This window comes from Crotalus tigris, unplaced genomic scaffold (assembly GCF_016545835.1).
Source record: "Crotalus tigris isolate CLP2741 ecotype Arizona unplaced genomic scaffold, ASM1654583v1 scf7180000020963.25688851:1431469, whole genome shotgun sequence".
NCBI lineage: Eukaryota > Metazoa > Chordata > Lepidosauria > Squamata > Viperidae > Crotalus > Crotalus tigris.
In genome coordinates, this window is record NW_024098281.1 from 672690 (window position 1) to 694692 (window position 22003).

Genomic DNA, 22003 nt, shown 5'->3' on the forward strand with positions numbered 1-22003 from the left:
CCGGGACCCTCTATCCCAGTGGTTCTCAACCTGTGGGTCGGGACCCCATTTGGGGTCGAATGACCATTTCACGGGGGTCGCCAAACCATGCTGTCTGCCATTTTTTTCCCTTTTCCCTAGCTATCCTACTCCCTCTTATTGATGGCCACACCCACTTGGGGGTCACCACAACATGGGGAACTGTATTATGGGGTCACGGTATTAGAAAGGTTGAGAACCACTGCTCTATCCCAAAACGCGAGTGGAGTCGGAGCAAAAAGACATTTGATGTGCATTTCAATTTAATTCAAATTAAATACAGCGAGTGTAAGTTTTCTCTCGTGTATTGGCTAACTTTCTTCTTCCTACATTAAAAATGAAGATTTGCTGGCACCTTTTGGTGGGCCTCTGGGACCCCCTCTGCCCCGGAGCCCCTCTTTTGTAGAGTCCTTTCTAGGCCGAGGAGGATCAAGCACCCTGGTTTCCGGCCTTCGCTGACCCCTAGGGGAGGCGCCTTCCCAGCCCCTCCCTGTGGGGCTCCAGGGGAAGAGAAGCCACAGTTAATACTGGACGTGGCCCTTTTGTCCCCCTGCAGCAGCGTGAAGGCCTGGAAAAGTTGCCAAGCCTGGAACTTGGTGGTCCCCTGCCCAGATAAAGACTGGCCAGCCTAGAAGTCTCCTCCCGCTCCAGGCAGTCGGAGCTGGTTTCTTGGAGGGAAGTGTCAGGTTTGGCTGGGAGGTGGGAAAAGGAGAGTGCCCAGGAGACATTTCAGGTGTGGGCAGGAGCTGGCTAGCCCAACATCTGGATCTCAGTGAGTAGGGCGGCTCTCCGCAGGTCAGGGATGGTCTCTGGGGAAATCTCGCCCTCTGCATATCTGTCTCGAGAGCAGATGCTGGCTCAACATGTCTGAAGCGAGGAACTTTATCAGGGCCTCCTGGGCCCCAGCCCAGCCAAAAATCAGAGGTGCTGATGTTCTTTTGGCCGGAGTGCATGATGGGTTTCCCCTGCCATCTGGAATGGAGACACTGTTCCCCACACGCAGGCAGGCAGGGGGCCACTGGCAGCAGCCTAGTCTTCCTCTGTGGATTTGGCCAGACTAGGCAGGGCTTGGGCTTCCCTATCTAGCTCTGCAGGCCACCCCAGACTTCTGAAGCTGGAAGCAGCAGCTGCTTTGCTCCAGTTGATTATTCCTTCCCCTCTGAGGATGCGAAGGCCTTCAGCTTGCAGGAGTGGAGGGCTGTCCCGCCTCCCTCCAGAAATGATCTTGCAGTGCAGTGTGTGCATATGGGGGATGGGGAAGCAGAAGGGAAGGGTGTTGTGGGGGAGCCTCGTGATCTGGGAGGAAGACTCTTCTCCATCATCCCTGGGCAGGTAGGCACATGACAGTCTCCCCTCCCCCGGCCACTGGAGGTCCTTGGGCCGAGGGGGAGTGTTTCATGGTTGGCACAGAGGCTAAAGCAAGAGTGGTCCGGCTGGGGGGTTCTGCATCCTGGCCGCCCGTCTGTCTAAAGTCCCCCAGGCCGCTGCTCTGCATCAGCTGGTGCAGACGCTGGTGATGGAGACACCAGTGCCAGCAGTGCCGGGGTCCACCAGGCCGAGCTCCTCCTGCTCATTGATGCAGAGCTGGTAGCCGCAACCCTTCCGGCGAGGCAGGGGTCCCGCCAGCCTGGATGCCTCCGCCTTGGACCGAGGTGGCAGTAAGAAGCCCACGCTGCCGGCGATCAGCATGTGCCAGATGCTGTGGATGTAGAAGTAGTTCTCCTCCGTCTCCACGAAAGCATAGAGCAGCACGGCTGAGGCGGCAATCAGGGCCCCGGGCAGCAGGTAGAAGGTCCAGCGCTGCCACGTGGGAGGGTAGCAATGGCGCCGGTGGATGCTGCGAACCGTCTGCAGGGGGAAGAAGGTGGCAGCCAGTCCAGGAGGCAGCCTGGCTGAGGAGTGGCTGCTCATGCCCCTCAGCCATTTTGGGGAGCTCCGGCCACCCCTGGCTTGACGTCCCCTTGGTGCTCCCTGCCATAGGAGCCTGGCCAGAATACTTGCTGGAAAGCAAGTCTTCCCACCCCTCACCCCCAGGTTTGGGGGACCAGGTATGGGAGGCACAGGTGCCCTGTGCTCAGCCCCTCTTTCCTGCAGAACAAGGAAGGAGCTGTCCCCCAGAAGCCAGGCTGCCTCTTGAAGGGGCTCTCCGATTCACTGGACATGTTTTGAGGCCCTTGCTGGGCATCCAAAGGTCTTTCCATCTGGAAGCACCACAACAAGGCTGGGCAGTTGAGCCTCTGGCCCAAGCCGCCCAGCCGGGGCCTCAGGGTAGGAGAGGGAGTCAAAGGTCCAAGGTCCTTACCCAAGCAATGGCCATGACACCCACAGCGAAGAGGCTGGGCCCCAGCAGGTTCCAGAGGCCGTGCCGGTCCAGTTGCAGGGCCATGGAGAGGAGCATGGCTCCCAGCAGGTACAGCACCTGCTCGGGCGAAGCACAGTGAGTTCCTCATGGGGGGAAGGGTCAGTCTTTTGGGTCAAAGGCCACAGGACAGCCAGGCAGAGTGGTCCCTGTAGTCTGCCTGTTCTGGCCTCCTGTGCCCTCTCTTCACCAGCTGTCCCCAATCAGCCTTCTCCCCAGCCCTCCCTGCAGCAGAAGAGTTAGCCCAGCAAGCCAGCCCTGAGCCCCACAAGTGGCTGGCAGCAGCACCCCTGGATCTTCTCTGGGGCTACCTTGCCGGTATGCCAGGCTCACCGCTCCTCCTCACCTGCCTGAGCCTTAATGGATGCTGGGGCTCTGCTGAGCCTTCAGGAAGGGGAGGAGGGCCACACAGCACTCTGATCCTGGGTGAAGGTGGGGTCTATTCCCCACAACAGCGCAGGGAGAGGGGGATCCCCCAGTGCATTCATTTACTCTCGGGCGGGGAAAGGGGGGAGTCAAAGTTGAGGTGGCAATTTCTTGCCTTTCCTACGTGACCCAGGGCGGCATCCCTAGGATCCCTCTTTCCTGTACAACAACCCTGCGAGGGAGGCTGATCTGATAGGGCCTTGTTGAACCTTTCTAGGAAGCAGTCTCTGGCCTCCCTGCATGCCCCTGGGTAGCCCTGCCACCCTGATGCTTTGCTGAGCTGGTCCCTATTTCCACGGGTGAGACATCGTCCTGCAGGGCGTTGTGTAGCTTTTGTTATGTTCTCTGCCCAGAATCTGCCAGGATTGGGCTGGGATACACCTGTGGGGAGGAGTCAGGGGTTGCTGCCGCCCCAGACTCTTTCTGGCTCCTGCCTCCCCTGCCCAGGGCTCAGTAGTGCACTGCCAGCTCAACTCCTAGGGCCCGCCTTTTTCCAGCCTGGAGTCCCAGCTGCTTCTTTCAGTAGCCCTGCACCCTTCTCTCTACCTGTTTGATGACAGGCTGTAGGCGGGCCATGGCAATGACGGTGACCCAGACAGACATAAGGGAGCCCAAGAAGTCGCAGAACTGCAGCACGTCATAGTCCATGATGCAGAAGACCACGATGCCCGGCTGATCACATGCATGGTAGAACTGGCAGAGACAGAAGGGATCACTCCATCAGGAGGAGCACTGATAGCTTGCCCCACCTGGGCCAACCCTTCCAGCAGCCTGGCTTCCCCTCCTTGCCCTGCAACTTGGCCAGGTGGTCTAGCCCTTGGTGGCTCCCTTCTGGGCGAGACCCCCTTAGACTACATTAAGCAGGAGGCTCGGGGAGGGGCTGAGGCCTTGCAAGAGAGTCTGGCTTCTTCTTCAGTGACCCCCTGGATCTTGGGCCAGGGGGAGGGAGGGAAGGTAGACCCTCCCCAGGACTCAGAGTTGCACCTTTTCTGGTGTGCTGGGCAGCCGGACCAGCCATTGTGGCTGTTGTGGGGTGGAGGGGTGCTGGGGAGACTTTTCACTTTGCCAGGAACAGTCGAGTCTTTGGCCAAGAGGGCAACAGAGCTCCTTCGGGGCTCATCCAACTAAGTGGGTCACCGGGAACTGGAAAGGGTGGGCAGCCCCTCTTCTTCCACCCAGGAGCCTGAGTGACTGGCCAGTCCTAGGCGTAAAGCCACTGGGACAGCAACCCGCTTTATATAATTTTGCACATCAGAGCGGGCAGTATGAAGGACAGTCAGAACCTCCCTCCACCCCAGGTGACCGCAGACTCCAGGCAACCTTCACGTCCTCCCCCTCCCACTTCTCTCTTGGGAGGGGTCCATCCTGGCAGCCCTCACTGTGGAGAAGAACATGGTGAAGATGTAGATGGCTGCCTCCAGCAGATAGCCGGTCCGCACCGCAATGGCCACTGGTGGGACGAACATGAGGTTGCTCAGGCACAGGAGGAGGGTGGAGAGCAGCTGGAAGCCGTAGGAGAAGGCGGCTGCGTTGTCGGTGCAGCCCCAGCCGCTCCAGCCTGCGGGCAAGTACTGGCATCAGGGTCGACTGCCCCCCCCCCCAGAGGGTGTGCTCTCCCCACCGTATTTCAAGTCAGAAGAGCAGCAGCCTGGAGATGGAGAAAGGTGGGAACGGAGCCGGAGACCCCCCCCCCGACAGTCTGTCCACTGCCCACTTACCCGCTTTGCACTCGCAGGCCGCATATAGATAGTTGTTGGTGCGCAGAAGCTTGCACTGGCCATAGGGACCGCAGTCATTGATGCAGGGGGAGAGGAAGGCACGTAGGTACACCTCAGTGGTCAGGTTCCCACAGGATGAGGGCCTGCAGGGAGGCAGGCCATTTCAAGAGGGAGCATCCTGGCAGCATCCCATCTGCCGCTTGAGACTACGTGCCCGGCCCCAGCCACAGGGAAGTGAGAAAGTGCCCAGCCAGTTGGTGGAAGAAGAGCCGAGTCAGGCCTGAGCTTGTGGGGCTGGGCCTAGTGAGGGGGGCTAGCTGGGGGGGGGGGATCCAGAGTCTCTTCCTAGTGGGGGGGTCAGCCAAGAACTACCAGACTCCCCACAGATGGGTGCGAAAAAGAGGCCTCTTTGGGTAATAAGGCGTGCTCTTGATTAATATTTTCAGTTTCTTTAAAGAAAGAAGAAATTGTGTGGAATATAGAACTTGGATAATTGTATAGAAAAATGGACTCTAGTAACTCAAAAGTTCATTATAATGGTGAAATTACACCTCTTGAGTGGTCAATTAGTTATTAACGAGCTCTTGCTAAGAATATTGTGGGATAGTATGAATTGTTACATGATACATATATAGTTGCTGGGCATATATAGCTGCTTGATATGGTGCTGTTCCAGTTGAAGAACACATTCCAAACCCAATATGTTTGAAGTGTATGTAAACTGATTTTTCCCCTTTCCTAAGGGTCTTTCCACCTTGTGCCTGTGGGAGACCTATCCCTTGCTTATGCATAAATAAAAGATATTAATCTACCTTTCTGGCTCGGATTCTATTTTGACCAGGGGAACACCAGCCTAACACCCTTACTGTGAGAGCTCTCAGCAGCTTCTGCTGCCTCCGCACCGCTGCCTCCTGCTAGACGAGGGCATCAGGCCCTCCCCGCACAGCTGAACCCCTCCCTGGTAGCCCCACAGAGAGGCCCATAGGAGCTGGGCCGCCTCCTGCCCTGACTGTCACATCACCCACATCATAGTAGGGTGTTCTGGAAAGTTTCTATGGCACAGATTCCGTCACTCCTTCCAAGCAGTCTGCATCCTTTTCATTTTAGTCATTTAGCCATTTTAACTGGCATCATTTTAACTTTCCTGTTTGCCATCTATATTATGCCAGTTAAAATGGCTAAATGACTAAAATGAAAAGGACGCAGACTGCTTGGAAGGAGTGACGGAGTGACTGGCCAGCTGCCAGGCATGAGGGTGGCCCTCCCAGCCATTTTCCCAGACAGGGAGGGTCCTTCACCACCAGCTCGGAGCGTGGACTGGGACCATTCCAAGCAGCAGCGCAACTGTGGTTACCTTCTCTGTTTTCTGCTGCTCCTTGGGGGGATGCCCAGCCAGGCTGACTTACCTTTGGTCTGTGGTGCAGAGCGAGCGCAGACTCAGGTACCAGCTGCCCGTCTGGGGGTAGGGAATCCGCAGTCGGGTGAAGGGGGAGGCGGCATTTATGGACAGCAGGAACCCAGCCAGCAGCTCTGCCAAGTAGAAGCAGTGGCTGAGGCCAGCTCAGCTGCCTTGTGAGGGCCAGTCCACCAGTTGTGCAGCAAAAGCCCTCTGCAAGGAGAGTCCCTGCTGGTCACTGCAGATGCAGGGGAGGTGCTGGCCTTACCTGTCTGGCAGGTCACTGAGGAGTCCCCTTCTGAGGCCAAAGGCACCTCGTGGTTCAGACACGCAAAGATGGTAGCATTCTCCCCGCGCAGAGAAGACTAAAGGAAGAGATGGGAGTCTGCATTATCATCCCGTACAATGTCTCCTCTTGTTCCCACATTCAGGTCTGCCCCCTTGCGGCCTCAGGGGTCCCCTTTAGGGCAGAGGGTGGTTGGAAGAAGTCAGTCACGGAGGCCGTCTCTCCAGTCCTGCCTGTACCCGGGCACCAGGCCCCCACCCCCTGGCTGCCCAGCTTCTGCGCCTCTGCCCCAAAGCCACTGACCACAGTTGAGCTGCCCCCCTTACACATGCCGAAAGATCTGGCCCGGACGCACCACGTTCAGCTTCAGCTCCAGGTTGAGGATCCCTCCGCTGTCCAGCACGGGCAGGAGGTTGATGGCAAAGACAGCTGGCCGGTCAGGGGGCACCGACACATTGGGCCCAAAGAAGATGTAGAAGTGCACCGAGAAGGTGTCCAACTCGTTGCGCAGAGTGGGCCGGGTGGGCCAGCAGTGCTCCCCCCCTCTGGTAGGCCTGGGGGGTGTGGGGGTGGCTGGGGGTTGGAAGCTGCTGGGGAGGGAGGGGGGCAGAATGTCTGCCAGGGCCAGCCCTCCGGTGGAGCCAAAGGAGTGAGGCATGTTCAGGTGGGAGGCAGGTAACTGGGCTTCACCCAAGCCAGTCTGAGAGCAGTCTGCAAAGACAGGAAGGGGGGCATTTGGATTGTGGCCCAACAGCCCCGCAGACCAGTAGCCCTCCTCCCCTCAATAGCCTAGCCTTGGGCCTCCCTTGTTCTCTTTCAGGAGACCCTCTTTGGGTTCCCAGATCCAGTCCCAGTGGAACTTTCTGCTGAGGGGTCTTCTTCATATAAGGGGCAGAGGTCTCTGGGACTTCTCCCCATCAGGCACCCCACTTGAAGCTGCTTGGCCTGACCTGGGAGATGGGGGGGGTAGTAAGTGCTTTCCCACTTGGCCATGCCAGAGGAGCAGCATCCCTCCCCCACTGCTTTTTCTGCCCACCTCTGCCTCTGCAGGAGACAAGGGCAGTCAGTCGCTCCCCCCTGGTTTCTCCCAGCAGAGGAAAGAATGAGATGCCATCCTCAAGCTCACCTTATTTTCCACCCCTGACGGGGGGGGGGGCAGAAGGAATGGATGAGCCCTAGATGACATGACCTGGGAACCTGAGCTCAGGGCACCTTAGTTTAGGAAACTCATCCTGCTAGGTGGGCTTGCTCAGTTCCACAAAGTCTCCCAAGACCAATTCTGCACAGCCACCTCTGCCCATTCTGTGCCACGTTCCTAGGTGTCACTCGAGGCATGAAGCTGGTGCTTTCCACCCCAGGATCCCCATCTCTTGTGGGCCAACTCACCCTTCAGCTGCACCACCAGCTGAAAACCCATCCGGTCTGGCAGCGGCAGAAGTTTCTCCACCAGGATGAAGTACCAGTTTTGCCAGAAGGGGTGCTCCAGCACAAGGCGGCAGGGCAGCTGCTCCCGGCAGTCCACGGCTGTAGAGTTGTGCAGAGGGGGGGCCTTGCCACGCACTTTCAGCCCCAGTGGGCAGCTTGATGCACTCTGGTTGCCTCTGTGACAGTTTCGCAGCTGCACAAGTACCCTGGAGGTATAGCTGGGAACGAAGACCCTACGGGCAAAGGAATCTCATTGCCCCATGTCTTCCGTGGCTCCTATAAGGATGGGCAACTGGCCATCTCTGGCATTTGGCTGCCCCTCCCGGAGGAGACCCAGGATGGGCTAGCCAATTTTCCAGCTGGCCTTTTCTGCAAATTTGAAGCACTGGGGGAAGGGAGGCCTCCCTCTTCTTTGACCTTCATTTTTTCCAAAGCCCCCTGGTCTCTCTTCCCATCCAGTAATGCCATGGGTTTCCCAGCATGCCTCCTGCTGCCTACAAAGTGGAGCCCAGATCCAATATGGTTGTCTTCCCAGGTGAGCATTTTTGGACTGGGAGCCATGTGTGAACTTGGTGCCCTCACTGGGGTCTGTGGGGGCATCACTGGGGATTCCGGCTAGACCACTGGGGGCCTCCTTCATTCCAGCTTCTTGGAAACATCTCCAGAGCTCCCTCAGCCAAGGGCACATGGGCAGAGGTCTCTGGGACTTCTCCCCATCAGGCACCCCACTTGAAGGGGTGGGAAGGAGCAGATCCTGCAGCCCTTACTTCATTATTCCCTTCTGCTACCTCCCCCCGCAGAATGCCTGCCTCCCACACCACAAGAGAAGCCCTGTTCCTTGGCCGTGACACTCACTTGTAGAGCAGGGACCGAGTGTGGGGGGAGATGACGTGGTCAGTCTCATAGCCTGGGTGTAGCACACCAATGCCCACCAGCCTTTGGACGATGAGCTGGGGCTGGAAGAGATACTGGCAGTCCTCTGCAAGTCCCTGTGGGGGGAAGCGGGCCCTGTCAGAAACCCCTAGCCCAGGAGTAGGCAACCTTAGCTCTTTTATGACTCATGGACTTCCATTCCCAGAATTCCTGAGCCAGCTATGCTGGCTGAAGGATTCTGGGAAAGGAAGTCCACGAGTCATAAAAGAGCCAAGGTTGCCTACGCCTGCCCTAGTCCAATCTACCTGTTCCCCGTCCATATATCCAGCCTTGCAGGAAGGACTGAGGCTGTCGCATGAGCCTCTCCCAAGAGAGAGGGGCTGGTGCTGCCCTCGAGACAGGTGTGATGCAAATGCCCTCCATGTGGCTTCTTCTCCTACAAGGAACCCTTTACCTAATAACCCCTTCTTGGGCTGTCCCCATGGAAGCGTGAATTGAGTGCGCCAGGGAGTTCAGCTGTGTACCAACTGCCCCTGCCTTGAACAAGGCTTCTTTCCACAGAAGAGTCAACCCAGCCATTTCCTGGGACTTCTCCCTCCCCAGACATTTTTTATGGAGGGGGGTTTACAAGCCTCGCATCTTCTTTGGCCTTTTTCATTCCTCAATGGGCATGAATTAGGCCACAACCCCCATCATCCCTGCCCAGCACAGCGGATTACCTGCTGTTGGGACTGGCTCCCCCAGATCCCCTAGGGATCTGGCATTCTCCTGCAGCTTGAGAAACCCGCACTCACCTTGACAGAGATCTTGCCCTGCTCTCTGGGCAAATGGGCAGCCAGGAACCAGTCTCCGGGCAGGGGGCTGGTGATGTTGAAGACCCCAGTGGTCCTGTTGGGCAGCGTCCAGGTGAGCGTGAGGGCAAAGGAGCCGGGCACAGCTGTGTCCCTGGGGAAGTGCATGCCCAGTGGGTTAATGACTGGTGGCGCTCCTGAGCGGAAGTACCTGCCCAGAGAGACAAAGGCAAGAGTCAGAGACAGGAGGGCCTGTGCGGAGTTGGGGGAGTGGGGGCTCATGGGAGGGGGCTGCAAGAGGAGGTGGGAGCTGGGGAGCTCATATTTGTCTGCCAGAATGGGAATCCAGGCCTCTACTTTGGGCTTGGGAAGCTTTCCCTTGCCTAATACAGGGCTTTTCAACCAGTAGTACGGGTACCACCTGTGGTACATTGGCACCTGGCAGGTGGTACATGACCATCCTAGAAAAGTGGTAGCGGGGGAGGGGAATGAGCTGAACCGGTGGCAGCACCGCATAAGCCTGAGCGAGAGTCGGCTGGAGCTGCAGGGCTGTCAGGACTCAGTGGAAGCGCCAGGATCAGTGCCAGGCTCCAGCTGGAAAGTGGCACTGATCCTTGCACTTCCACTGAGCCCTGACAGCCCCAAAGAAGCACCGATCAGCTGAAAAGCAGCACTGATCCTGGCGCGTGCGCTCACACACACACATATACGTGTGCAGGCCTGGGAGAGGTGAGCTGAACCAAGCCATGCAGAGGCAATGACGGGGGAGGGGAAGCCTTTGCCCACCACTGCCTGCCTGTTGCTACCACTTCCGGGAGCCTTTGGCAGTTCAAAAAAAAAAAAGCGGGAAGGAGGGAGGAAGGGAGGAAGGGAGGAAGGAAGGAAGGAAGGAAGGAAGGAAGGAAAGTAGGGAAGGAGGGAGGGAACTTGGATATAAAAGGAGGAGAGAGAAATTTGTTAAATGAGCTTTGCCCCATTTTATGATTTTTCTTGCCACAGTTGTTAAGTGAATCACTGCACTTGTAAAATTAGTAACATGGTGGTTAAGTGAATCTGGTTTTCCCACTAACTTTGCTTGTCAGAAAGTTGCAAAAGGTGATCTCATAACCCTGGAACAATGTGACCACCATAAATATAAATCGATTGCCAAGCATCCGAATGTAAATCATATGACCCTGGGGATGCTGCAACAGTCATAAGTGTGAAAAATGGTCGTCACTTTTTTCAGTGCCGTTGTAACTTTGTACAGTCGCTAAGCAAACTGTTGTAAGTCAAGGGCTACCTTTACTTTATCACTTTTTTCCGGGTTTTTTTAGTCATCAAGTTTTTGACACCTTGCTAGGTGACTGGTGTACTCGAAGATTGCCATATTCTAAAAGTGGTACAATTGGTGAAAAGGTTGAAAAGCCCTGATCTAATCTACCCCACAAATGAACAAATTATTAATAAAAAAACACCCCTCCCCTGCCCCCAAGTGCAAAGTTTTTGGTTTCCCACGAGTCTTCTTAAGTCTCAAAGCGGCTGGCAACACTCAGAGCCTAAAGCTTTGTGCAACCCACGAACCTTGCAAAGGCCCTCCCACCCATTTCTCTGAAGCGGGAGGAGCAGTTAAAGGAACAACCCCCCCCCCTAGAAACAGGAGTATTACAGCTTTGCCAGTGCGTGCAGCCCAGCCCCGGCGAGAACCCAGCCTGGGAGGCCCCGCAGCCAGGACAAACAGCCCTGCCTCGACTCACACGGTGATGCTCCGGTCCGGGCATCGGTCGCCGAGGGTGCCGCCCTGCTCTTTGAAGGTGACCAGGTTCCAGACGGCCACTGCAGTGTCCTCTGGGATGCGGAAATGGAAGAGCTCCAGGCTGGTGAAGGAGCGGAAGGCGTTCAACTTGCGAGGCGTCCGGGTGAAGTAATCGGTCACGAACAGCCCAGCTGGGGAAAGAGAGGAAGGGTGGACTGTGGTTGGAGGCTGCTGGGCAGGGCAGGGGCACGAAGCCAGTCCAAGCCAAGAGGGAGCAGCTGTCACCCGGTTCCCCAATGGACCGGGATTGCTCTTGCTCCGCAGAGACACCCCCCTCTACACATGCTCCCTGCATCCCTGTCCCAGAGCGACACCCGCCCACCCATCCCCAGCTGCCTTTCTACACCCACCCATCCCACAGGCCTGGAGAGCCTCTGGTAACTGAAGGTCAGCCAGGAGCCTCCCGAGTGCAGGCCCAAGACGCAGTTAGGCGCTTTCCGCCCCTGCGAAATGGGTTTGCCTCGCTTCCAAGGCAAACCAACAGAAAGTTCTGCATCGGGAAGTTTCCATCCCAGGAGACTCAGCTGGCCTAAGATTGGAGAAGCTCCTGTCTCCAAACAACTCCCTTGCCGCCGCCCCCAGCAAGCACACAGCATCAAATTCCTGGGTATGCAGCTAATGAGTAGGCTGGCTTGGTTGCTCAACAGTGAGAAACTGGTGAAGCGGGCACAGCAGCGCCTGCATTTTCTGTGTCGCATGAGAAAAGCACATCTTCCTTCCCCTGTCCTGACCACTTCCTACAGGGGGACGATCCAGAGCATCCTGTCATATAGTATCACAGTCTGGTTTGGAAGCATCCCTGCTTCAGACAGGAAGACGGTGCAGAGAGTGGTGAGGACGGACGAAAAGATCATTGACAGCTCCCTCCCTCCCATCCAGAACATAGCACAGAAGCGCTGCTTGAGCAGGGTCCGTAAGATTATCTGGGACACTACACATCCTCTTCATGACCTGTTTTCTTTGCTATCTTTTGGGGGAAGAGGGCTTCGTGGTATCCATAGCAGAACATCCAGATTCAGCCATAGTTTCATTCCATACAGTATTAACCTTGTGAACTCTCAAGCTTCCTCCTTCCATTATATATCCAAGATGGGCAGTATTTAATATTTATTTGTTATGTATATGTAGGGGTCTGGGTCTATACATATGTTGTACATAGTATGCTTAGGTATGTGTCATGTATATGTTTCACTCTGAGAGCGGGCAACTAAATTTTATTTTTGATGTGAGCCGTTGTGCCCACAGTAAAAAAATGACAATAAGGATGATCTTATCTTATCTTGCACTTATGCCCTCCCCACAAGAAATGACTCTTCCCCCTACTAGGCCTGCCTTGTAGAAGAGGTTGCAGGGCCCTTGCACACCATATTTGCACCAAAAGCCGAGGTGACGCAGCAGTTAGAGTGCAGTACTGCAGGCCACTTTAGCTGACTGTGTTCAGCGGTTCAAATCTCACCGGCTCAAGGTTGACTTAGCCTTCCATCCTTCCGGGGTAGGTAAAATGAGGACCCAGATTGTTGGGGGCAATGTAAATATATATATACATTGCTTACTGGTGTACACCGCTTAGAGAGTGCTTGCACTTAAAGCGGTATATAAGTCTCATAAATAAATAAATAAATAAGAGGCGCTCACCTACCGATCCTGGAAATGGCCTTTCTAAGGACGCAGCCTTCAGTTGCAGGGGGGGGGGCTCCTGGCCTGCCATCTTCTGGGGTGGCCAAGCACTTGCTCAACTGAGGGTGAAGGTTCTCTCTCATGCTCAGAGAATGAACCTTCACCCTCATCCTAAATCCGAGCTACAGATATTACAGATATTCAACACTACTGCAACCTACTTAACTCCTCTGAGCTGTCTATTCCCTCCACACCTTGAAACACTTCCACACAACACTAGCTGCCCCAGATTATCTGGGTGGGAGGCAAGGCCTGTTCCTTTCTGACAGAGACAGCATGGATGACATCACCAGCCTAGCAGGCAGGAGACCAAAGCCAAGGTTGGGAGGGGTGGATGCTTGGGCGAGTAGGCTTTCCACACCCTCTGCCAGTCTTGTGCATGCATATGCACATACACACACACCCCCTCCAGCAAGCTGCTTCTGCCTTTGGTCCCTCTGCCAGTCTTGGCAGAGGGACCAAGGGCAGAAACAGCCTGCTGGAAGGGGGGGTGTGTGTGTGTCCATGCACACACTGTCTCATGGCAAACTGGAAAAACCTATGTAGAGAGAAGCATTGGGTAGGTCAATGTGCAAGGGCTAGGCCAGACATGTCAAACACAAGGCCCGGGGCCCAGATGCGGCCTGCAAAATGGTTTCATGCAGCCCGCGAAGCCATCCTGGAAACAGTGAGGGAACAGCCCCTTCTGCCTTGGCCCTGGCCCAGGCCAGCCGGGAGCCAATGTACAATTTTGTGGTGGCCATCTATGCTGAAACGCATTCAGTCTTACCTCCACAAGGCCGTCTAGAAACAGCGAGGAACCAGCTCCTGCTGTGTCGGCCCCGCCCCCTGGGTGCATGCTGGAGAGGTGTCACCCTTTGTGAGGAATGAAGAAATGCACCATGCCTTGGCGCTTGCCCTGGTCCCACCCCCTTCTGCCAAAGACCCTCAGATCTGTCCCACTCCTGCCCAGGCCCCCACAGGCACCCTTGACACGAACAATGTAGAGCTGGCCATGCCCACCCAGTAGGCCACACACACTCCATCCATGCCCACCCTGTAGGCGCCCCCTCCCCCCTCCCCCCTGAGGGCAACTGCAATGCTGATGCAGCCCTCAATGAAATTGAGTTTGACACCCCGGGGCTAGGCTATCTTTGCTTCTATGAGGTTCTCCATCCAGGAGCCCTTTCTTGGAGCTAGATGGAGGTGCCTGCTCAGGAGCCCTGCTCCACCAGAGAAGAGTGTTCTGCCTCCTCCACGTGTTTTTCCCCATAGGGCCCAGGTTCCTTCTGGGCCCGAGTAAAAGCCACAACTAGGATTGTGATATCTAATTAATACATCCGGAATTCAATCTGAAACTTACTTCCCTGTAATCGGAATCCATTGTTTTCTGGAGCCAGAGGGAGCAGGCACGTGCCGCCTTCTGTATCGCAATCTGGGTGAATTGTGGTGGTGGGTGGCTTTTAAGCTGTGTTTTAATGATTGGTTTTGGTCTGGGGTGGGGAAGCTGAAAGGATCCTTAACAGTCACATCCTTCGTGCTCTCTGAGCTTGGTTGTGTGCAGGCTTGCTTGCAAATATTCCACGACCTAATTAGGAAACAACACCAGGGCACTCATGTGCACAGAGCAATGGTGATGCGACCTCACGAAATGTCTGCAAGCAAACAGCCAAGCAGCAAGGACCCCACAGCTAGGGAGATTCCCCTCTGAGGCTCATTTACACTGGGCAAACTGGAAGAAAAGATAATCTATCCTCAGATCACCTTTTGTTTTGAGCTTCATATGCCTGGCTTAGACTCAGCTACAGTAGGCAGGAGCCCCCTGAGACCGGCAAAAACAGTCTTGATGGGAAGTACAAAGCAGCCAGAACAACTGGGACTCTCTGTTTCTACTGTTGCTGCCTGGAGGAGGGTTTGATTTCTTTATGCCTGTCTGGCCCATGGTTCAATCAAAAAAAATGTCAACATTCAAATAATACAGACAGAACTGGCTGGCTGGCTGGCTGAAGTGACATATACATCTGTAACTAAAATCAGGCTAATGAGACCTCATTCTGACAACCATATAGCATATGTTTTCTAGTTGCAAAGAAAAGGATTCTGATATAATCAGAGGGTTTGGCTTACACCAGGCTGGATTCCAACAAACTCCCCAATGCCATTTTAACCTGAAACAAAAGAATGAGGAACACCCACAGTGCAACCAAGCTTGATCTTTAAGCTCAGTGTTGCAATGTGCCCTGACAGGGAAACAGCCCGGTCCTGAATTTTGAAGGGTCGCTCAGGCCTGGTTGGTGCTGTCATCAGGTTTAGCCTAAAGAACATTTGGGACATGGGAAGTCTGTCCACACCTGATGGCTGGGAGTAGAAGGGGGAACCTTCTAGTACCCCAGAGCCTCCCTGAGGCTCTGGGGTACTACAGGGTTCCCCTTTCTACTCCCAGCCATCAGCCAAAACATGGAACGGGTGAGCCACCAGCATAACTTCTCAAGGTGCCCCTCCTTTCTTGAGGTGCTCTAGCACAGAATAATGGAATAGCCTGCACATAGGCTGGAAGGGAAGCATGGAACATAGAATCCTAGGGTTAGAAAAGACATCAGAGGTCTTCTAGTTCAACCCCCTGCTCAAGGCAGGAGACCCTATACTATCTCAGTCAAATGGTTTTTGAAAAGTTTGAAAGCTATTCTATTGGTTAATTGTTCTCACTGTCAAAAAAAATCTCCTAGGTTGGATCTCTTTAACAAGTTTCCACCCATTATTTCTGGTGCCTTAGAGAATAAGTCAATCCCCTTTGTGAAGCCCCTCAAGTACCAGAAGACAGCTATCATGCCCCCCCTAATCCTTCTCTTTGATAGGCAAAACATACCAAGCTCCCTCAACTGTTCATCGTATGATTTAGCCTCCATGCCCTTTATCATCTTTGTTATATATCATGTCTGCATGCTTTCTAGGGACTCAGCATCCTTTTTGTGACTGGAACTGTATGGAGTCTTCCAAGTGTTGCCTCACCAGTGTAGTATAGAATGGTACTATCATTTTTCATGATTTTGATGCTATTCTTCTACTGATGCATCCCACGACTGCATTGGCTTTTTCGGCAGCTGCCACACACTGCTGGCTCATACTTAAGTAGTGGTCCTCTAGGACTCCAAGATAGTTGCTACTGTTGAGCCCTATTCTGTACCTATGCATTTGAGTTTTCCTACCTAAGTGCAGCAGCTTACTTTACTCACCACTGAACTGCATCCCAAATGCTCAAGTCTGTCAAGACTTCTGAATCTTGAGTCTATCTTCTAAAGTATTAGCAATTCCCACCAGTTTTGTGTCATCTGCAAATCTGATGAGCTTCAATCTCCTCATCTAGATAATTTGTTAAGAGGTTGAACGGTACTGGGCCTAAGACAGAACTTTGAAGCACCCCATTACATAGTCCCCTCCTTGTAGATATAGTTCCCTTAAGGACTGCACATTGCTTGCACTGCTTCTGTCTTAGGCTCAGCACTTGAACCAACTGCCTGCAGTCAATTGTGAATCTATCTGGTGGTGATGCTATGTCTATCCCACATTGTTCTGTTTTGCCAAGAAGTAGGCTGTGGTCTATTTTGTCAAATGCTGTACTGAAGTCCAAGTATACTTTGTCCACATAATTTTGCTGATCCATTAATTTAGTCTCTTTATCAAAGAGGGATATAATATTTGTCTGGCATAACCCGTTTTTAAGAAACCCATGCTGGCTTCTAGTAGGCTGAGTCCTTTTCATTGGTTGGAGGCAGGCAGTAAAAACTCCTGGCCTGTGAAGCTGAAGACAAGGAGGGCAGTGGCAAAGGGAAATGGTGCCCCCCCCCACCCAGGTACTAGATATCTGCCTGACGAGTTGGCAGAATTCAGGCACGGTGGGTGGAAAGGCACAGGGCCTCCTTGTCCTCGTTTAAGGCCCTGCACCAGGACTGCTTGGCCTCGGAGGAGTGGTTCTCGCTACCACCACCACCACCCCCGCCTCCGCTGACCTTCCACTGCTGCTTCCTACCCTCTCCATATTGGCACAGCAAGGTCTTTGGCCGGACTCGGGCCGTACAGGAAGAAGGCAACTCCGCCTCCAGACGCAGGGCCGCCGGGAGGCAAAATGGTCAGCCCGTTTCAGAGAGGCGCGCGATCTCCTGCGAAGCTGGGCGGAAGATGTTGCTGTGCGCCGCAGCGCCGCGGCTTTCCTTGTCTTCCCGCGTCGGCGCGGCTCGCTTTCAGCACCGCGGCGGGGGACAGCTCCGAGCGCCGGGTCGAAGGGCTCCCGGCGGCCCCTCTCCGCGGCTCTTTCAGCACCAGGCGCCCGGGACAGCTCCCGCCGGGCCCGGGCCCCCCGCCCAAGGGCTGCCTCCCCGCCCGCCGCGCACTCACCGGCCGGGGGCCCCAGGCGGAGCCAGGCGAGCAGCTGGAGCAGCAGCTGGAGCCGCCCGAGAGCCGCGCAGCCCATACCGAGAAGGCCGCGCCGGGACGGGCTGCCGCGCTCGGGCACCCGCAGAAGTGGCCGCAGCCATGACGTCGTCAGGGCCCGCTGCAGCCCGGGCGCCGCGCCTTCCCGATTGGCCCGGCTCGAGAGGCTGCCCGGGGGAGGCCGCGGGTGCCCATTGGCCGGCACAGCCGCCGCTCACTCACCCGCGGAACAGGAAGGCTCCGCCCTACCAAGGACTGGGGGCCGCCGGGCCGCCCGATTGTGCGCTTGCCCGGCGTGGAGGAGGATCGTGGAGGCGGCGTCGGCGTCGCAGGTTGCAGGCCCGGAAAGCCGCGATTTCACCAGCGACGAGCCGTTAGCGGCCGGAGTGGCGGAGCCTCGGAATAAGGAACGAGTCGGCTCAGGAGCATGGAGGTCGCCTTCCAGGTCTCCGGAGGGCCCCGCAGGGAAGCCTGCCGGAGGAGAAGCACCCGATCCGGCCACAGCGGGGGCTCAGCCGGCCTGGGCAATGGCTGCCCGGAGTTGGCCCTGGGTACCTTATAGCTTAAAACACCATCTCCAGAAGTGGGGTGTGTCCCTCCACAAGGTTTTCCCTGAAGGTGTTAGCTGCCAAGCAGTTGGAGACTTTCCTTGGCAGAGTTTGACTTCATATTCACCAATGCTGGGGGTCTGAACCTCAGTCCCATTCTTCCTGCATCCCATTGGTCACAAGCCACCTGATGTTTTAGCATAAACAATGATGTAATGCCAACCCATGATGCGGTCAATCACACTGCCTTAATGGACAGCAGAGAAACATGGATTTCTTAGAGCTGGCAAGAAAAACTTTCCTGTTTTGTCATCATAGCCTTCCAGGTCTGAGAAGGGAAGCCTCCATCTCCAGTATCAATCTTACTGTGAGTAAATTAGTGGACCGAGAAAATGCTGTGAATGTAGTATAGTTAGATTTTAGTATGGGACTTGATGAAGTAGACCACAGCCTATGTCTTGGTAAGATAGGACAATGTGGGACAGACAGTGCAACCACCTGATGACCCTGCAGTTGACTGACCAGCTGCACTCATCCTCTGGCCCTTAAAGGGGCCTGCACCTACATGGAGAAAACTATGCAATGGGGGTTCCTCAAGATGCAGCTCAGTGGTGAGGAAAGGAAGGTCCTGCACTTAGGTAGGAAAAATCACAGAAGGACCGTTGAAAAGTCTTCATTGGGTGAGCTTATCTTCAACTCTGAACAAAAGAAAAATTGTTGCTGTTAGTTGGGAAGTCATGTCTGACCCATTGCGACCCATGGACAACATGGGTCAACGTTCCTCCAGGCCTTCCTGTCTATCATCTTCTGGAGTTCATTTAAGCTCACGCCTACTGCTTCAGTGACTCCGTCCAGCCACCTCATTCTCTGTCGTCCCCTTCTTCTATTGCCCTCTATCTTTCCCAGCATTAGGCTCTTCTCCAATGAGTCCTTCCTTCTCATTAGGTGGCCAAAGTACTTGAGTTTCAACTTCAGGACCTGGCCTTCTAAAGAGCAGTTGGGGTTGATCTCCTCTAGGACTGACCGGTTTGATCACCTTGCAGTCCGAAAGAAGAATTACACACCTAAAAAGTAAAAGAATTTGAAATAAACAGTAAACATCTAAATAAGATGTTCATCTAGGTAAGTTATAAGAGGATTAAGAATCCAGATAAATTTGAAATATTGACTATTACAACTATTAAGTTTTGGAATTAACTTCAAAAAAAATAAACAACTTTTCATGGGAAATATTTATTTTTGTTATCGTGTCAATTGCTTTTGTTATAAGTGAGGATTTTGGAAACAGGATACTAAAGGGGATTAAGGATTCTAAGCAGAAGGGGAAAAAATACAAGTCTGATGTCAGTTAAAATTAGATCTTAAAGGATGATAGAAAATATTCTTCAAATTTTTGAAAAAAAATGGAGCCAGAAGTTAGCAACTGCAATATCAACACTGTCAGTAATGATGTCTGTTTGTGGGTTCCTTGCTGTTCTTTGAGCTTGTTTGACTTCTGAGATGTTTTTGACATATGGCTTGTGTTGGTTGTACTGTATTAGGTTGAGTGGTCAGGCACTTTTTGATAAAGTTGTGTGGGTATCCATTTTGTTGGAAGATGTACAGATGATCTGGGAAACAGAGCATCGTAGATCAAGCCAAATAGAAATACTGTCTTCCAATGATTCTGCTTTTATGGATAGACCTTGTCTAAGAGATGTAATTGAAGGAATAGCAATAGCCCTTAGATTTATATACAGCTTCATGATGCTTTACAGTCCTCTCTAAGTGGTTTACAAAGTCAGCATATTGCCCCCAACGAACTGCTGGCAGTCAGCAGAGAGCCTGCAATACTGCATTCTAACCACTGTGCCACTATGGTTCTTGACAGATAGGAAGCAACCATTTTATACTGAATGAAGGCAAATATAGGTATCCCAGGGTAACATTGCAGGACCCAATCTGAGTCGGTCACTGGGATCAAAAGCTGATTCTTCCAAGCTTTCAAGCTCATGCTGGAGCCCATCCCCAGAGAACTCTCTCTCCAGAATATGTGCCCTGGGCTGTTCTATGCATTGTATTTATATGCTTGCTGGTTGTGTGTAGCTTTTAGTTATTAATTAGGGTCTTGGTGGCTTGTTATTAGGTCACTGTTTCCTTGTGACTCCTCGCTGGTAGGCCAGTGGCAAATCAGCACTCCTATTCACCGACAAGGGGCCTGTTTCCCAAGCTTCAATAATTTATCTGGCTATTTTTGTTCCTGCGTGGCCAACAATCATAGCAGCTGTGAAACTGAATGCATCTCCTTGTTCATTGCCATGTGAGGCTACCAATGAGTTCAGGTCTCCTCATCTAACCACTCCCTCGTGTTCTTGCAATCTGTGGTTAGCTTCCTCCCCATCTGTCCTACATAGTCACAGAAGCAATACATGCAGGGAGTCTGGTAAATTACCTTCAAAGTTTCTCCCACTTCCAAACAACCTTTGTAGTGCATGATTTGGCCTTATATTGTTAGCCTCTGGGTGTTTAGAGATGCCCACTTGCACAGCGGTCCCCAACCGTTCTGGCTCCAGGGACCAGTTTCAAAAGAAAAATTGTCTTCACAGATTAGCAGTAGCAGTGTGTGGGGGAGCTGGGAATGGCTTCTTGTGCACAACCCACACATGCACAAATAACCTTGGCACACTTGCACAGCTCTGTTTCCAACAGGCTATGGACTGTTGGGCCCCCCAGAACTTACAGATCTCGGAAACTACGTTCTACTGCTTCTGAAATGTTTTTAATGTATGGCAGGGTGTGCCATGAAGTTCGTTTTGTACCTTTGTTTCTTCCTTTCTCTCCCCAGCATATTGTGCAGGCATCTTGTGATAAATGCTTGTAGGGCCCATGCTGCTTGTATTGTTCACATAGGTACCTGCTCACCAGTTGTTTTGCTTGCAGCTTTTGCTTGCAGTGTGTGTTCCCACCCAGCCATATAGTGTTTTGACACAATTTTTTATGTGTCAGTGGATGCTTACTGTTGAAGCTCAGAATGTGTGGAATCCTGGTGGCCTTGCAATAAACTGCGGTTTCTAGGCTTCCATCTTCCTGTCTGTTGATAAGTGCATCCCAAACTGGCAATTGCATAGTTGTTTATTCTTCCATTGTGACATACAATTCACAGTGGAGGAAGAAATGGCCCGACAGAGGAAACAGAGAATGTGGAACTACTGATGACAAACCAAGGGAATGATTTGGAAAAGGATGTCTTATTGGATATTTTATTTATTAAATTTACACACTGCCCACTCACTGTCAAGTGACCCTGGGTGCTATTCAAAACAACCCTGGTGAAGTTTTAAAAACTAAAAAGAAAATACAAAGGATACATCAAGAGAATGACCTGGAAAATGTATTTTTAATTGAATCTACAAAAAGGCTTATTGTCAAATCGAAACCCAGAGTGCCAAGGAGATGAGGTGGGGAGGGGGGATTGGCTAAATCCTCAGAGATCCAGAACCAGGCATGTTTAGAGGAAAGAAGAGAAGGCGGAGGGAGAGAGGGAGGGAGTAGGCTGGGTTCCTCGCCTTCCTGCTCTGCTCCCTCTGTCCAGCCTGCCCCTTGAGAACTTGGTCAGAGGGCAGAGGCTAGATGGGGGGGGGAGGAGGGAGCCAGCAGTCTGGTGTTCTTGGTGGCTCCTGGAACAAGTGGCCACTCAAGGATCATTGGGTGCCTGCTTGGCAAGAAAGAAACAATGGGGAGATCTTTATACGTCGGGTGGGGGGGTTGAGGGTCAGAAATATGAGGGAGCCGATTCCTGGGACGTCTTGAGCAAGCGAGAGAAGAGGGTCAAACGAAAGGAAAAAGTCTTTAAAGCGAGGCTGCTGCTGATTCCGACGTTAAGAGGAGGGGAGGCTGAGACCCTCAACCGACACACCTGATGGGGAGGGAATACCTCCGCTTTCTCACTTCCCGCTTCCAGGCCAACTTTCTTCAGGGGGGCGCTTTGCATTCTGTTCTTCACCCGCTCTGGGATTTTTCGGAGAAATGGCCAGCCCCCCCCCCACCTCCTCTCCCAGGTGGACTGCAGCCACTGCGAAGGGTGGGGGGGATTTGCCTCCCTTCGGGAAGGGCGAGAAGTAGCGCGGCCAGCGGAACCGGGGATTTGGATTCAGGCTTAGCGGGGAGCGGATTCTCTGAGCGCAGTAGCCCTTCGCCCCGCAGAGCGGCGGTTTTCGCCAAAAACAGAGAAATATTTCCCGGGCCGGAATGGAACCGCTGAACCCGGCTGCCTTCACGTGCCCACTTCTTCTCGCTCAGCCGGGT

At 53.6% G+C, this 22003-nt stretch overlaps 1 protein-coding gene across 2 annotated transcripts; it reads right to left on the reverse strand.

Annotated features, from left to right (window-relative positions):
- Nucleotides 1–263: 263 nt before the first annotated feature.
- TMEM8B (transmembrane protein 8B) lies at nucleotides 264–18530 on the reverse strand. Of its 2 annotated transcripts, none has more exons than XM_039369035.1 (13): nucleotides 17136–18530; nucleotides 11029–11218; nucleotides 9296–9503; nucleotides 8484–8617; nucleotides 7590–7861; nucleotides 6559–6914; nucleotides 6186–6282; nucleotides 5928–6051; nucleotides 4522–4664; nucleotides 4183–4361; nucleotides 3350–3496; nucleotides 2321–2437; nucleotides 264–1866 (listed from the first exon to the last, which is right to left on the reverse strand). In XM_039369035.1, the coding sequence occupies exons 1-13, from the start codon at nucleotides 17209–17211 to the stop codon at nucleotides 1513–1515; spliced, it is 2397 nt and encodes a 798-aa protein (XP_039224969.1). In that variant the 5' UTR covers nucleotides 17212–18530; the 3' UTR covers nucleotides 264–1512. The 2 variants fall into 2 exon arrangements, with proteins under 2 accessions (XP_039224969.1, XP_039224970.1); XM_039369036.1 differs by lacking the exon at nucleotides 17136–18530 and adding an exon at nucleotides 16771–17081.
- Between the last annotated feature and the right edge of the window lie 3473 nt (nucleotides 18531–22003).